We start from the raw sequence: 15,881 nt of genomic DNA, 5'->3' as shown, positions 1-15,881 counted from the left end.
TGAGCCCTAAGGGACAAAGGGCCCGGTGCCCCAGGCACGGTGGTCTACGTGTGCGGTGGCCAGGAGACCCCATGCCCCTTTAGGTTTTCCTAAAGCAGCTTAGTGTAGATGGGGGGTGGGGGGGGATGGGGGGAGGAGAGAGGAGGCGGAGGCGGGAGCTGCTCAGGAGGGGCTGTCCCCCCCACAGAAGGGGGCATTCTCCCATAGTCACTGCCGGTGGTGGCCTGGCTGGGAGGAAAGACCTGGAGCAGGTGACGGCCCGGAAGCCTCCAGGCCTGGGCCTCTGGAGGCCAGAACTCGGCACCTGGCTAAGGGGCTGTGTCCCCTGCAGATCTCCTCTCTGTTCCTTTGCCTGGTGATGGAGTTCCACGAGGGAAGCTTCCAGAATGTCATTGAGAAGAAGAGGGCGGCAAAGAGAGTCATTGACTCCCAGGTAAGACAGACTCTCTGGGGCACCAGGCCTGGGTGCCACAGGCCCCACAGCGGGCGGCAGAGGGGCGGGCACCGATGGAGTCTGGTCTCATTTCTTCCGACAGTTATGAATGAAGGTATTTGCATACCGTAACGTGCACAGATCTTAAGTGTACACCTTGGTGTGTTTTGCATAGGCAGACACTCCCGTCCCCTCCCTCACATGAGGTCAGAGCGTTCCTGGACCTTCAGACAGTCCCAGCCAGTACCCAGGGTTCTACTTCTGCCTCCACAGATCCTTCTGCCTGTCCCTGAAGTTCTCATAAATGGGCTCGTACAGCATGTTGTTTGCTTGTGTCTGGTTTCTTGCGTTCATCCCAGTGCTTTGAGATTTACCCACCTGTGAGTGTGTCAGGAGATCATCCCTCTCCACTCTGTCAGATGGCCACATCACCATCAGTGTATCTGGTCCAGCGCTGTGAGCATCTGGGTTGCTTCCAGTTTGGGGCTATTATGAAGAAGGGCTGCCATGAATCACTGCTGGGCATGTGTTTTGATGGACCTAAGCATTCATTTTCTGCGTGACCGTGGAGTTGTTGGATCACAGAATGGGCGCGTGTGCTGCTTTAGCCAGTGTGCCAGTTTTCCAGGATGGTCGGTTGACTTGGTGTTGATTCTCATCCCAAGTTGTGAGTCTTTCGGCTCTGCATCCTGGCCCACATTTCACTGTGTCAGTCTTCTTAATTTTAATTAAAAATTACATTTTAGTTTCAATTATTTTGAGTAGTCATGGTGAGTGCTTTTTGGCCATTTGGATATCTTCTTTTGTGCCTGTTCAGGTCTCTTGCCCATTTAAACATTAGGGTTGTCCGTCTTTTCTTGTTGATTCGTAGTGGCTCTTTATATATTATGGACACAGTGTCCAGATGTCCTCTCCCAGTCTGTGGCTTGCCAGTTCACTTTCTTAATTGTAATGAACTCTGGTTCATCAGTGTTTCGCCTGAGGTTGGTGTCTTCTGAGCCTTTAGAGAAGCCTTCCCCACCCCAAGGTCATGACGATATTTTCCTCTGTTGCCCTTGGAGCTGGATCCATTTTGCTTTCACATTTAGGTCTCTGACCCACCCCAAATAAATTTTGCCTGCTTTTGCTCTGAACACGCCTCTGTTCTGTTGGGCCTCCAGGCACTGCGACCCTGCTGGGGTGTTCTGAGGGGCACGCAGCTCCAAAGTGGGCCTCAGAGACAGCCTCTGAGTGGGTTTCAAATTTTCTGTTTGTAGTAGAACCCTGTCGAACACAAAAATGTTCTCAGAACCCCCAGTAAGGAAAGCAGAGCTACTCTAGTCAGGGGTCTGGGGGGTCAGTGGAAGGGGGCGTGGCAGGAACCCCAGGGTCCTGCCTGCTCAGCCCCTCTCTTGACACCCCAGGTGGAATCCAGGGCTCGTAGGAACACGGTTTGAAAATCACTGCCCTGGAAACCAGGTGGATCTTGTTTCTGACACAAACTGCTTTCAGAATGTTCTCTCTCAGGGATCTTTCCATTCGAATGCCCTGGAGAGGCAAACCCCAAGTAGCAGCTGCAGACTTCAGCATCTCTGGTACCCATGGGGTGGGACCCAGGCGGGGCTAGAGCCCCAGGGCCCCCAGGGTCTGCTGGAGACAGGAGTGGGGGGTCTGGAGACCAGGGCGTCGCCGGCTAACAGGGCATTTCTGTCCAGAGGGCCTCGAAGCAGCCTGCAGCAGATGCTCCCGCACCGGCTCTGAGCTGTTGGCCGCTCACTTCAGGCCCATTTCAAGACGCAGGGTGGGAACTGGCCACGACCCTGCTGGCTGCTCTGAGTGGTCACTGACCTGCCTAAGAGCAGCTGGGAGGCCCCCCTGGGAGCTTTCAGGCCCCCCCAGTCCTGGCATCTCTCGCTCTTTCCCCAGTGGATGCAGAACATGCTGGGCCAGGTGTTGAATGCGCTGGAGTACCTGCACCAGCTGGACATTATCCACAGGTGACCGGGTGGCCAGGCTGCTTGAGGAGAAAAGGCACCTCCTGGGGGTGGCACCTCCAGGTGGCAGCGCCCGGGCGCAGGCCCAAGGGAGAGAGGTGCAGCTGGGACAAGGATGGGCCCCTCCCCCTCCCAGAGCACCTCCCTGGCTTAAAGAGAACGTCACCCCCTCCACGACCCTCCCCATGCACAGACGGGGCAGTTGGTTCTAAAGTGCAAGGGAAGAACCAGATAACAGCACCGAGGAAGAGATTAGGCTGCCCGAGGGCCTCTGGGCACTCCCAGGCTGAGCTTTTGACCTGCCAGTTTCATTCTCCAGAATCGTGATCTGAAGGATCAGTGCCGTATTTAGAGGAGAGAAAACTGTGTGAACCAAACGTAGGAAGGAAATGCTCGAGATTCCGTGTTAATGTCAGCTGAGATCTGGAAGGTCGTTAGCAGAGGGACCACGGGAGGATCAGTGTTTCCTTACTTGCAGTTGGCTTGTTTTTCCCATTTGAAATAACAGTATGTTTATGCTTACAGAAAACGATGTTCAAAAAGTGGCTGAACAGGGCATCTACTGAGGAGAGAGGAGGAGGGGTGTGGGCTGCTGCGGCGGCCCTGGGTGTGGCGGGAGCGGAGGGTTCACAGACGGACGTGGCCCTGCCAGGCAGTGGGTGGAAGGGCGCGCCTCTCGGTTTCAGGAACCTCAAGCCCTCCAACATTGCCCTGGTCAGCAGCGACCACTGCAAACTGCAGGACCTGAGCTCCAACGCACTCATGACCGACGTAGCCAAGTGGAACGTCCGTGCAGAGGAAGGTGGCTGGCGTCCTCCCGGCCAGCAGACAGTGGTGGGGGGGGAGCACTGCGGGAGGGCCCATTCAACCGAGTGGGGGGGCATGCAGGGTCCAAAAGACACTCAGAAACTGTTAACCTTCAAGAAGGGGGAAGGAAGGCCTCAGAAGGGAGGAGACTGACATGCACAGAGGGAGGGCTGGTGGATGGCAGGCATTGGCTCGGGCTGGATTACTTTACTGAGTCTCAGAATAACCCAGGAGGTGGTAAAGGTGAGCAGTCCAGGGAGAGAAGTTATCCTTCCTTTAAAAAAACAGCAGGGCAGGCTTCCCTGGTGGCGCAGTGGTTGAGAGTCCGCCTGCCGATGCAGGGGACACGGGTTCGTGCCCTGGTCCGGGAGGATCCCATGTGCCGCAGAGCGGCTGGGCCCATGAGCCATGGCCGCTGAGCCTGCGCATCCGGAGCCTGGGCTCCGCAACGGGAGGGGCCACAACAGTGAGAGGCCCGCGTACCGCAAAAAAAAAAAAAAAAAAAAAAAAAAGACAACAGGGCAAAGGGAGCTGGGCTTCAACCCTATAGCGGCTATCAGGGGTGGAGAGAGCAACTCTCCAGTGGAGAACTCCAGAGTCCTGGGCTGGCAGGGACCAGTGGCATGCTGTCCTTGATGGGTGGATGGGTGGATAGATGGATGGATGGATAGATGAGTGGGTGGATGGACAAACGGATAGATGGACATGCAGATAGATGAACAGATGGATAGATGGGTGGAAGGATGGATAGGCGGGTATGGGTGGGCAGGTGAGTGGACGGGTGGATCTACTGGAGGTGTAGATGGCAGGGGTCCTTGGAGCCCACCCCTTTGCTATTTGTTTGGGGAATGGAGGTCTGGAGAGGGAGGGGCTGCCTGCGGCTTGTCAGGCACTGATAGCGCTGGGCCGGGGACCCTGCTCTTTTGGCTCCCTGTCTGGAGTTCAGGTTTGTTTGTTTATGTATGTATGTATGTATTTATTGGCGGCGCGGCATGCGGGATCTTAGTTCCCTGACCAGGTATCGAACCCGTGCCCCTGGCAGTGGAAGCGCAGAGTCTTTACCACTGGACAGCCAGGGAAGTCCCAGGGGTTCAGGTTTAGAAACTAGGGCAGGGCAACCAGAACATTGCCTCAAGGTCCCGACTAAGTGTTGGGAGGGGCAAGACGTTTATGGAGGGTGCAGATTTTAGCCTTTGTGGCAAACGCCCCTTCCGATTATTTCTGCAGCTGCAGTGGGACACAGGTGCGCACACGGCCAGCCTGGTGGGCCCCTGCCAAGATGGGCAGCCTCACTGGTGAAGATCAAGGGCCAGGATCTTACTGACCAGGGGCCTCTTCCTTTTCCCCCTCAGATAGCACGTCTCTCCCTCCCTGGAGGAGGGTGATGGAGGGCTCATTTTTCAAGCTGCTTGCTTCCCCAGGGAGCATGGGACTCACGCAGCCCCCACTTCACTCCTACCAACAGACCCCTCTCACAAGTCCTGGATGGCCCCCGAAGCCCTCAACTTCTCCTTCAGCCAGAAATCTGACATCTGGTCCCTGGGCTGCATCATTCTCGACATGGCCAGCTGCTCCTTCCTGGATGTGAGGGGCCTTCCGTCCACCCCTCCCCGCCACACCTGAGCCCCACTCCCCACAGCCCCAGGGAGCCAGGCTCTGCCCACCCCCGGCCCTGAAAAGGGCGCATTCTTCCCGTTGGCACCCTCCTGCCCATCCTGAGTGCCTGTGGGGCTGTGTGGAGGCCCCCCCGCTGCCCCAGCCGCCGGAGGACCCCGCATTTGGGCCTGCTCGGCCCTCATGTGGTGGTGGTGATGGTGATGGTAACGTTCAATCCGCCCCATCAGCGCCCCCTTATGGACAAGAACAGCTGAGTTCGGGTGCACTAACCAGCCCACAGTGGGAGTCTGGCCGTGGACGGAGGGCTGTTCCCTTACTCCCTCCAGCCAGTGAGGTGGCCACTTGCTTTTCTCTGAACTTCCATTTCTTCTTCGTACAAGTACTGTGGGGCGCAGGTGGCCTCTGTGCGTCCCTGATGGCGGCGGCCACGTCGCCTCCCCTCTGCCCGAGGTCAGGCCATCTTCCTTTAGCTGAGGAGGTGCACAAGTGGTCCTCTCTCTCCTCCCAGAGCACGGAAGCCATGCTTCTGCGGAAGTCCATCCGGAGTTCCCCCGACGGCCTGAGGGGTGTCCTGAGGACCATGGAGGAGAGGAGGGTCCCCGACGCAGAAATCTTCAGTTCCCTTTTGCCTCTGATGCTCCAGGCCGACCCGTCGGATCGAATAACCATCAGGTGAGCTCAGGCCCTGGGGTGGCAGTTCACTGTCAGCCTGTGCACGCACTTGGGGTTTTCACACCACAAAGCGCTGCATCCATGGACAGTGGCTCCTCCAGTTTGGGCTGCCCCAAACCGTGGCCGCATCTCTGAGTGCAAGACGAACAGGGCCAGCTTCCCCATCAGGTGCGGGAGGCATGGCCCAGGGCCCAGGAAAACGTTTTAACTCTAATGTAAAGTCAGAAGAACAAAATGATCCACCCTGGGTTATGTTCACCTTTATACCAACACAGCCAGAAATTGTGATTTTGGGGTCTATGTTATGGAGGAAGGGGCCCATGCGAGTGCAAGCGCCAGGGCCCAGCACTGTCCTCCCTCGGCCCCTCCTGGAAGGGGAAGTGCTGCGGTGCCCGCTGGACGCACTGTGATGCTGGGAGAGGTGCTCCCAAGCGGGTGCCCGAAACAGGTGGAGGCCCAGCAGCTGCTGGACGCAGAGGGGACGCAGGGCCAGTTGGCGGCTCTCTGCCCCTCCCCAGGGACGTGATTCACTTGTTTGTGAGCAGCAACTTCAGGTCCCCCAGCAGTGCCCTGATGCTGCACCGGCAGGCGGTGCCCAACTTCCTCGTCGACATGCTGCTAGAGAGCAGCGTCACCAGCATCTTAGGTGATGATGGGGCCCTGAGGGGGCGGCGCCAGAGGCTGCTGTGGCCCCGACACCCCATTGTCTTTAGCTGGGGGGCAGTGACCCCCCCAGTCCCCTGGACCGCTCCTCACACATGGCCGGTGGGCTTGCCCCTCGTCCATCCCAAGCACTGCTTTGCTCAGGGTACCACCCCGCTCAGATACCCCCGAGCTTACCTAGAGCAGAGTTCATCTCTGTGGCCAGGCCCCCACCTGCTTCCCCTCTGTTCCGGCTACACAGTCCTCGACGTCACCGAGCAGCCCCTCACTGCCACGCACCCCACCAGACTCCCCGCTGTTTGCTCGCTCGCCCGGCACACGGCGGCCCGGTGCCTGGAGTGTCTTCCCCAATGAGCAGCACCTCCTGTGCGGCTGCTCCGTGCCCAGAGTGGCGCTCACGCTGGGGCCGGCACAGCAGCCACCGGGGACCAGCAGGCACGGCCCTGCAGGAAGGTGAGGCGGCCCAGGGGCTCCGTGTGCAACGTGACACGCGCAGGCCTGAGGCTCCAGGCACAGTGCTGGCTGGTCACCCCCCACCCCGCAAAAGTGCACACGATAGACTCCTCCGCGTGCCCCAGGCTGGGGGCTACCCCCACGGTCTTGGGTGGATCTGGATGGATCCAGAATGGATCTGGAGGTCATCTTCCAGTTCAGGGGTGGCTCCGCCCTCCCATCCCTCCTCCCCGTCAGTGGCTCCCTGCGCGGACTGCCTGTGATAAGGGGTTGCCACCTCTGCCTCCCTTTCTGGAGAAGGGGACCCGTGAAGGCCCAGCTGCTGTCTCCCTGTCTCGTGGCCATGGGCTTTCGAGGCAGACAGCTGGGTCCAGCTGAAGGTCATCGCCCTGAGTACCCTGAAGGGAGTTACCCGAGGGAGGTGTGGAGTGGAAGCACCCCCTTGGGCGGGTTCTCAGGCAGATCCAGGTTCGACTTTGGACAGGTGGCTCGGCCGGGAAGGTGAGGATGATAAGGCCGCCACCTCACGCCGGGTCACGTGGGCCTGTGCAGTGGTGCTCACGGATGTGCCCCTGGTGCCCCGGCCCTCAGGCGGGTCCCTGAGCCAAGGCGCCTCCCCGTGCTGCCCTGTCCCCCGCAGAGGTCATGCAGAACTTCACCAGCCACCCCGACGTCCAGCAGAGGGCCCTGGAGAGGCTCCTGAGGATGTCTGAAGACCAGCAAGGTAGAGCCGCCCCCTCTCGCCTTCCCCCAGGTGCCCCGGCCCTTCCAGCTTCCCTAGCTGGTACTTTCTGACGCCCGTTTACATTCCCATGAGCAGGCACGGCTTTTCCACCTGCTTGGAACAGGAGCCTGGACTTCCTCCTGTGCCGCTGCTTCCACTGAGCAGACAAGTGGGCGGGGGGTGGGCTCAGCATCCGAACCACTTCCCGGGGCCCCCCTCACGTGCTGCTCACGGATGCTTAACCGACACCCCGTGCCTGCCACCATCCCTCTGGTTGGCTATTTGAGTGGTTGCCGATGCCCCGGTATCATAAGCAACGGTACACAGCCCACCCCGGGGCGTGTGTGTGTGTGTGTGCGCTCTGTGTGCTTCTGCAGGATAAGTTCCTAGATGTGCAGGCTGTGAATACTGCACGTTTTCATAGGTACTGCAAATTGCCCTCCGTCGATGCACCAACTTTCTCACCTCCCAAGAGTGCATGAGAACACCTCTTCACCCAACTTTCTCCATCAAGGAGTATTAGTTTTAATTTTGCCAAAACATTGGTTCGTAAAATCTCTGCCCTCAATCTGTCTCACCAGCCTGAATATTACATTCATTCACTCATCCGTCCATCCCTCCATCCACCCGTCTCTCCATCCGTCCATCCATCCATCCACCCGTCTCTCCATCCGTCCATCCACCCACCCACCCGTCTCTCCATCCGTCCATCCACCCACCCACCCGTCTCTCCATCCGTCCATCCATCCATCCACCCGTCTCTCCATCCGTCCACCCGTCTCTCCACCCGTCCATCCACCCACCCACCCGTCTCTCCATCCGTCCATCCACCCACCCACCCGTCTCTCCATCCGTCCATCCCTCCATCCACCCGTCTCTCCATCCGTCCATCCCTCCATCCACCCGTCTCTCCATCCGTCCATCCCTCCATCCACCCGTCTCTCCATCCGTCCATCCCTCCATCCACCCGTCTCTCCATCCGTCCATCCCTCCATCCACCCGTCTCTCCATCCGTCCATCCCTCCATCCACCCGTCTCTCCATCCGTCCATCCCTCCATCCACCCGTCTCTCCATCCGTCCATCCCTCCATCCACCCGTCTCTCCATCCGTCCATCCCTCCATCCACCCGTCTCTCCATCCGTCCATCCCTCCATCCACCCGTCTCTCCATCCGTCCATCCCTCCATCCACCCGTCTCTCCATCCGTCCATCCCTCCATCCACCCGTCTCTCCATCCGTCCATCCCTCCATCCACCCGTCTCTCCATCCGTCCATCCCTCCATCCACCCGTCTCTCCATCCGTCCATCCCTCCATCCACCCGTCTCTCCATCCATCCATCCACCCGTCTCTCCACCCGTCCATCCATCCGTCTCTCCACCCGTCCGTCCATCCATCCACCCGTCCATCCATCCACCCACCCGTGTCTCCATCCGTCCCTCCACCCACCCACCCGTCCCTCCATCCGTCCCTCCACCCACCCACCCGTCCCTCCATCCGTCCCTCCACCCACCCACCCGTCCCTCCATCCGTCCCTCCACCCACCCACCCGTCCCTCCATCCGTCCGTCCCGCCATCCACCCACCCGTCCCTCCATCCGTCCGTCCCTCCATCCACCCGTCTCTCCATCCGTCCGTCCCTCCATCCACCCGTCCCTCCATCCGTCCGTCCCTCCATCCACCCGTCCCTCCATCCGTCCGTCCCTCCATCCACCCGTCCCTCCATCCGTCCGTCCCTCCATCCACCCGTCCCTCCATCCGTCCGTCCCTCCATCCACCCGTCTCTCCGTCCGTCCATCCACCCGTCTCTCCACCCGTCCGTCCATCCATCCACCCGTCTCTCCACCCGTCCGTCCATCCCTCCATCCACCCGTCTCTCCACCCGTCCGTCCATCCCTCCATCCACCCGTCTCTCCACCCGTCCGTCCATCCCTCCATCCACCCGTCTCTCCACCCGTCCGTCCATCCCTCCATCCACCCGTCTCTCCACCCGTCCGTCCATCCCTCCATCCACCCGTCCCTCCACCCGTCCGTCCATCCCTCCATCCACCCGTCCCTCCACCCGTCCGTCCATCCCTCCATCCACCCGTCCGTCCATCCCTCCGTCCACCCGTCTCTCCACCCGTCCGTCCGTCCCTCCGTCCACCCGTCTCTCCACCCGTCCGTCCGTCCCTCCGTCCACCCGTCTCTCCACCCGTCCGTCCGTCCCTCCGTCCACCCGTCTCTCCACCCGTCCGTCCGTCCCTCCGTCCACCCGTCTCTCCACCCGTCCGTCCGTCCCTCCGTCCACCCGTCTCTCCACCCGTCCGTCCGTCCCTCCGTCCACCCGTCTCTCCACCCGTCCGTCCGTCCCTCCGTCCACCCGTCTCTCCACCCGTCCGTCCGTCCCTCCGTCCACCCGTCTCTCCACCCGTCCGTCCGTCCCTCCGTCCACCCGTCTCTCCACCCGTCCGTCCGTCCCTCCGTCCACCCGTCTCTCCACCCGTCCGTCCGTCCCTCCGTCCACCCGTCTCTCCACCCGTCCGTCCGTCCCTCCGTCCACCCGTCTCTCCACCCGTCCGTCCGTCCCTCCGTCCACCCGTCTCTCCACCCGTCCGTCCGTCCCTCCGTCCACCCGTCTCTCCACCCGTCCGTCCGTCCCTCCGTCCACCCGTCTCTCCACCCGTCCGTCCGTCCCTCCGTCCACCCGTCTCTCCACCCGTCCGTCCGTCCCTCCGTCCACCCGTCTCTCCACCCGTCCGTCCGTCCCTCCGTCCACCCGTCTCTCCACCCGTCCGTCCGTCCCTCCGTCCACCCGTCTCTCCACCCGTCCGTCCGTCCCTCCGTCCACCCGTCTCTCCACCCGTCCGTCCGTCCCTCCGTCCACCCGTCTCTCCACCCGTCCGTCCGTCCCTCCGTCCACCCGTCTCTCCACCCGTCCGTCCGTCCCTCCATCCACCCGTCTCTCCACCCGTCCGTCCCTCCATCCACCCGTCTCTCCACCCGTCCGTCCCTCCATCCACCCGTCTCTCCACCCGTCCGTCCATCCATCCACCCGTCTCTCCACCCGTCCGTCCATCCATCCACCCGTCTCTCCATCCGTCCGTCCACCGATCTTCCTTCCATAGATGGTCGTCCCAGTGGCCGGGACAGCAGAGACCATAAGGGCCCAGTGCCAGCCCTCTAATGAGGCAGCAGAGACCCCACCTTGGCCATTTCCCTTCCCCTCCCTCTCCTTCCCCGTGACCCCGTCTGGTGCAAGGCTGTGGAGAGGAGAGAGTCCATGGGAAGAGTTTCTGCCTTCCCAGAGAGAGTGAGAGAGGCTGCTGGGCCCCTTCCCAAGACTGGCCTCGGCTGTCACCCCAGAGCCACACCTGCCTCAGCCAGCCTCGCCTGGAGACGGGATAGCCATGGCTTGGCTTCCCTGGTGCCAGCACTTTTGTCCTTGTCATTCTTACCAGGAGGACACAGGCTGAGAGAGGTGAAGCAGCAGTTAGGGAGCGGCGCAGCTCTGTGGACCCCCGGCTGCCCACCACTGCCTTCCCCCCTTGCCAGCACACACCCTGGCCCAGAGGAAGGTCTAAGGGACCCACAGATGTCCCCTCTCAAGGCAGTAACGGCCAAGGGTTCTGGAGTCAGATAGGCTAGGTTCAAAGCAAGGGCTCATATCCCTGACCCTCCGTTTTCTCATCTGTCAAATGAGGATCGATCTTGTAGAGCTGCTGGAAGAAGATCCCTACGGCAGACGCGTGGCAAGCACTCAACACAGCCTGACTGATCGCGTCTGGTCACCCGTCTGCTTGTCCACCCAGGGGCCCACGTGTGACGCCCTGCAGACTCCCATCAGGGTCTGGTCCACACCCCCTCCCGCCACCTGCTCGTACGCCGTCTCACTCTGCCCCCCACGCTGCCAGGTGTGCCGTGGCCGGCAGAGCTGGCGGAGGTGTTGTTCGGCATCGTGAAGCAGCACGACAGGGTCCTTGACGCACAGCCGTGTGCCTGCTCCCTGCTGCTCCGCACCCGGGGCCAAGGTGGGCTCCGGGCACAGCTGGCTTCTCCTACCCCCGCCCTCCCACGCCAGTCATCGCCCTGGCATCTGACCCTCTGGGCACCCAACCCCACCCCAGGATGACAGGCAGGGCGCAGCCAGGAGTCTGGGGCACCGCCCGAGGCCTGCCTCTGTGGCCCTGGACCAGCTGCTCCCCCTTCTGGCTGATCTCTAGGCATGAAACGAGGAGCTGGTCATAGGGGTCCTGTGGTGTGAGCCCAGGCAGGTGGGATGGGGTCCCAGGCGTGGGCTCCCAGGAGGGCAGCTGAGGAGGGATGGGAGAGGCTGGAGCTGAGAGCCCGAAGGCCTGGCCTCCGATTTTTTTTTTTTTTTTTTTTTTTGCGGTACGCGGGCCTCTCACTGTTGTGGCCTCTCCCATTGCGGAGCACGGGCTCCAGACATGCAGGCTCAGCGGCCATGGCTCACGGGCCCAGCCGCTCCGCGGCATGTGGGATCTTCCCGGACCGGGGCACGAACCCGTGTCCCCTGCATCGGCAGGCGGACTCCCAACCACTGCGCCACTAGGGAAGCCCTGGCCTCCGATTTTTAAACTGGAAATACTTCACTGCCTTCTCACTTGAATATTTAGGCTGAATTTCCATGTAATGCTTTACACCGCACGTGCTCACAGCCCTGGCAGGGCCCCCAGCCCTCCGGTCCTTGCCTCAGTCGTGCAATAAGCACTTACGGGGCGCCAGAGCCCCGACCTCGGCTTCCTCCCCGGAGACCCCGCCCCCGCCCGCTGTCTTCCCACCGTGGCCCCAGCTCAGGGTTCCCCGGCCTCTTCTGCTGGCCTGCGCAGCACTGGGGCAGGACCCGGCGGCCACAGCGCCAGCACCACGGCCCCCGTGCCGCTGAGCGTGCGCAGAGCCACCCCGAGGAGCAGCAGCCCCTGGTCACGGTGCACAGCCCGCTCACCGTCGCCAGCCAGGGTGGGCGCCGCCCTCCCGTAGGCGCAGGGCTCAGGCGGGTAGCGCCTGGATGCCCCGAGGGGACAGCTGCTCCGTCCCCAGCTTCCATGTTCACAGTCACGTGTCCCTCTGGCAACATGCACGGGCCGCAGCCGGGCGCCCCCATGGGCTTCACGCCGACGTGTTTCGGGTTCCAGCCCTTGCTGCCCCACCGGCCCCGCTCCAGAGGCCACCAGCGAGCAGTCGGGGGACGGTGTGGGGAGAGGGTCACCACCGAGGGCTTTACACATGTTCCCCATCTCCAGCCACTAACCGGGTGGGCATCGTTCTCTCCAAAGGGAAGCTGGGGCCTCACCTGGAGCCCCGCAGCCCCCAGCCCCCCTACACTCACCAGGCAATTTACCACATTTCATTGACCCCGCGCCGAGAAGTCCAAAGGGCTGCCGTGAGTAGCCATGTTGGGACAGCAGGTGTAAATCGGGACCACCTGGCAAACAATGCCAGGTGATCGCCCTGAGAGAACACAGTTGTGGTCCCATCTTGGAAGGAAAGCTCAGAGGCCGGTCCCAGCCCAGTAATGGGACGGGAGGTGCTGGAACGGTGGCCCAGGGGATGGCTCATACCCTTGTTTCTGGGTCTCATGCTGGGCATGAAACTGGCCAAGTAGGCACCACTGGCGTGGGATGCATGGGATTGCAGTGCCCTAGGACCACAGAGAAGGGGTGGCCCTCAGGGAGGGCTTCCTCCAGGTGTTCTCTGTGGTCCTAATGCCAGGGCCCACCTGCAGGACTGACCACAGATGAGCTGCGGAGGGCCGGGCTGTGCGAGCGCATCCTGGAACGCCTGGACGCCTTCCCCAGGAACAGGGACACCTGCGTCAACGGGCTGAGGCTGCTCTGGGCTCTGCTGGTGGACGGTGAGCGGGCCGGGGCTGCGCCCTAACCACCCGAGAGCCGGGAGGGGAGGGAGACAAAGGGCCAGGATGGACGGGAGAAGCTGCACCAGCATCCTGGGGAGGGGTAGGTTCATATTCGGACCCCCTCGTGCCCAGCCCATGGAACCCTCCAGCTCACGCACATCGTGGGATTTCCTGGGCAGTTCCTGGTTCCACAAGCTGGCCTTAGCACTGGGCAAACCATCCTGACTTCTGATTCAGAAAGGGGGTGCTCCCAGGCCGTGCCACTCCCTCTCCAGGCCCCACTTGGTCCTCCAGCACCTGGGAGGTAATTTTCCCCAAGGAAAAGAGGGCTCCCGACCGTGGAGAGCCCTGCCCACACCCGGCACGCAGGGCTTCCCAAACCTCCCCTTAGGGGCCCTGCCGATTCCTACCCTACAGACTGGCTGGCAGGCTGGGGTTGCCCCTCCCCCCCCAGCTTCTGCGCCACCAAGGAGTAGGTGTCCCCTCCTCCACCCCATCCTGTTCCAGCTGTCATCGCGAACAAGGCCCCCTGGGAGAAAGCCCCGGCCCTCATTGCTGAGGTGCTGGCCACCTACCCCATGGACGCGGAGATGGCTGAAGCCGGCTGTGCAGTCCTGTGGCTGCTGTCCTTGATGGGTGAGCAGCCCGGGGCCTCGGGGCCAGAGAGGTGGCCCTGGGCCCTCGAGTCGAGACACGTGTGGCCCCCCGCAGGCTGCATAGGGGAGCAGCAGTCGGAAGAGGTGGTGGTCCTAATCCTGCAAAGCATCCGGGCGTACCAGGACCGAGCCCTGTTGGTGAACAATGCCTGCTGGGGGCTGGCCAGCCTCGTGAAGATGTCTGGTGAGCCTGGGGACGGCCGGGGCTGCCACTAGGAGGCGGGGGAGACTCCCCCAGCAACGCCTGCAGGCAGCCCACAAACCAAAAGCAAGCACACGCTCAAAGCAGGGAAGGGAAACACCTACAGTCCCATCGCCCAGACGTCGCCGCGCAGACCTTCTGTACCCTCACTTCCCACTGCTCTCTGCAACTCTGCATGGTGGCCACCTTGCCTGCCACCCACAAGCCTGGCGTGTGCGCAGGCTCCCCTCCAGGTGTGGCTCTGAAAACAGCCCGAGTCAGGGCTCTGAACTCGGCCTCCAAAGCAAACCCCAGCTGTTCCTAAGCCCCCGGCCCAGGTTCTGCACCCGACTTGGCACCACGAGCCTTGACGGACACTCGGGGCATGGAGCCTGGCAGAGCTTGCCCGCCGTGTGGGGTGGTTTGGCCCCTGTGAGGTCCGGCCCCTGCTGGGTGTGCAGGCTGGTGGGTCTCTGCCTGCTACTCGGCCTGAAGCAGAGAGTGGGGTGACCTTCACTCCTGGAGAGAACCTCCCGAGCGGGCAGGGTCTCCGGGCCTACCCCCCACTCCCGCAGGGATCCCGCCGTCAAATGGGGTGGGGTGCTGAAGCCCCAAGAGCAAAAGGCACGTGGCCCAGTGAACAAGGAGCGGGGTCGTCAGAACCCAGCGAGCGTGCGGGACCCCAGAGCCGAGAATCTCGGCTTTGCCTCCTGCTGGCTGTTGACGGCTAAGTCCACTCCCTGGAGGGTCAGCTTCCCCCTGGGCTCCAGGAAGTTCTGACAACTACGTGACATCACGGGTCACTGCTCTCACGGGCCCCGAGTCCCCCAGGAGCCAGGCCCAACCCCGCACTGACGGGCCTCCTCACGGGGCAGGGAGGTGCCCTGGAACGTCCCCAGCACCCTCTCTACAAGCACACTGGCCTTGGGGGCTGCTGGGATGGAGAGAGAGGCGGGTACACACCCCACCAGAGGACACCCACAGATGCAGAGCCAGGAAAAGCCTGACCTTGGCGGTCCCCACGCTGCAGGACAGCATGGCGTCCCCTGCCAGCTGAGGCTCTTGCTGCCCCACGTGTTCAGTACTGTCACCCACCCACCCCCTCGCCCACGCCCAGAGCTGGCAGCCCTGCAGGTGGTGATGCCCGAGGAGGGCAGCAGTGGCCTCACCCTCATCCAGGAGACATACCAGCTCCACCAGGACGACCCGGAGGTGGTGGAGAGCATCTGCGTGCTGCTGGCCCACCTCGCCTCCCACAGTGAGGACCCCCCTGCCCTCGTCACGTCCTCCCTGGAAGCCAGCATTCAAGAGGCGCCCTGCTAGTGGCTATGACCACTGGGGGAGGGGCAGGAATCCTCCGTGCCGGGCACATGCTAAGCCTCGGGGGGGGGGGGGGGCCTGGCCTCGGGACCCTCTGCTCTGCCCGCAGAGGACATCCTGTCGGAGTTGGTGTCCAGCGGCATCCAGCCCCTGGTCGAGGAGATCCACGGGCGCTTCACCTCCAGCTTGGTGAGTGTTGGGGGCTGCCTCAGCCAGACCTAGATGGCACAGAGTCCAGGGGCCGGAGCAGTGGTTTGTGTGGAGGCGACTGGGGCTGCCGCGTGTGTGGTTTTAAGAGGCTCTCCCTGTACCACCGTGTCCACGACCTGACCAAAGTAAACCCTGGAGAGAAGCAGCAGTGAGACCGCTTCAAAGAAAAGCACGTTAACAGGTTACTCGTGGACCCAGAGACCGTCCATGCAAACGGCTGACCTGCTGTTCTCCTTGCAGGAGCTGGTTTCTTACGCACAAAGTGTGCTTCAGAAACTGGAAGAGGCCTCGCAGCCCAGCTCCCACGGTGGGCAGTAG

The 15,881-nt window shown here is 62.1% G+C and overlaps 1 protein-coding gene across 1 annotated transcript in view; it reads left to right on the top strand.

Annotated features, from left to right (window-relative positions):
- Nucleotides 1-15,881, top strand: part of STKLD1 (serine/threonine kinase like domain containing 1) — a 24,584-nt gene extending 8,703 nt beyond the window's left edge. The window contains exons 6-21 of the mRNA XM_065879972.1: nt 332-433; nt 2,339-2,409; nt 3,093-3,208; nt 4,679-4,797; nt 5,339-5,502; nt 6,021-6,148; nt 7,259-7,342; nt 11,233-11,349; nt 12,132-12,315; nt 12,475-12,530; nt 13,065-13,193; nt 13,704-13,832; nt 13,908-14,036; nt 15,151-15,291; nt 15,463-15,542; nt 15,804-15,881. Of these exons, the coding sequence (XP_065736044.1) occupies nt 332-433; nt 2,339-2,409; nt 3,093-3,208; nt 4,679-4,797; nt 5,339-5,502; nt 6,021-6,148; nt 7,259-7,342; nt 11,233-11,349; nt 12,132-12,315; nt 12,475-12,530; nt 13,065-13,193; nt 13,704-13,832; nt 13,908-14,036; nt 15,151-15,291; nt 15,463-15,542; nt 15,804-15,881 (1,827 nt within the window). The remainder of the gene's footprint in view (nt 1-331; nt 434-2,338; nt 2,410-3,092; nt 3,209-4,678; nt 4,798-5,338; nt 5,503-6,020; nt 6,149-7,258; nt 7,343-11,232; nt 11,350-12,131; nt 12,316-12,474; nt 12,531-13,064; nt 13,194-13,703; nt 13,833-13,907; nt 14,037-15,150; nt 15,292-15,462; nt 15,543-15,803) is intronic.

This window comes from Phocoena phocoena, chromosome 6, assembly GCF_963924675.1.
Source record: "Phocoena phocoena chromosome 6, mPhoPho1.1, whole genome shotgun sequence".
NCBI classification, from domain to species: domain Eukaryota; kingdom Metazoa; phylum Chordata; class Mammalia; order Artiodactyla; family Phocoenidae; genus Phocoena; species Phocoena phocoena.
Note: the sequence above shows the minus strand (reverse complement) of the source record. Positions and strands in the feature narration are given on the sequence as shown.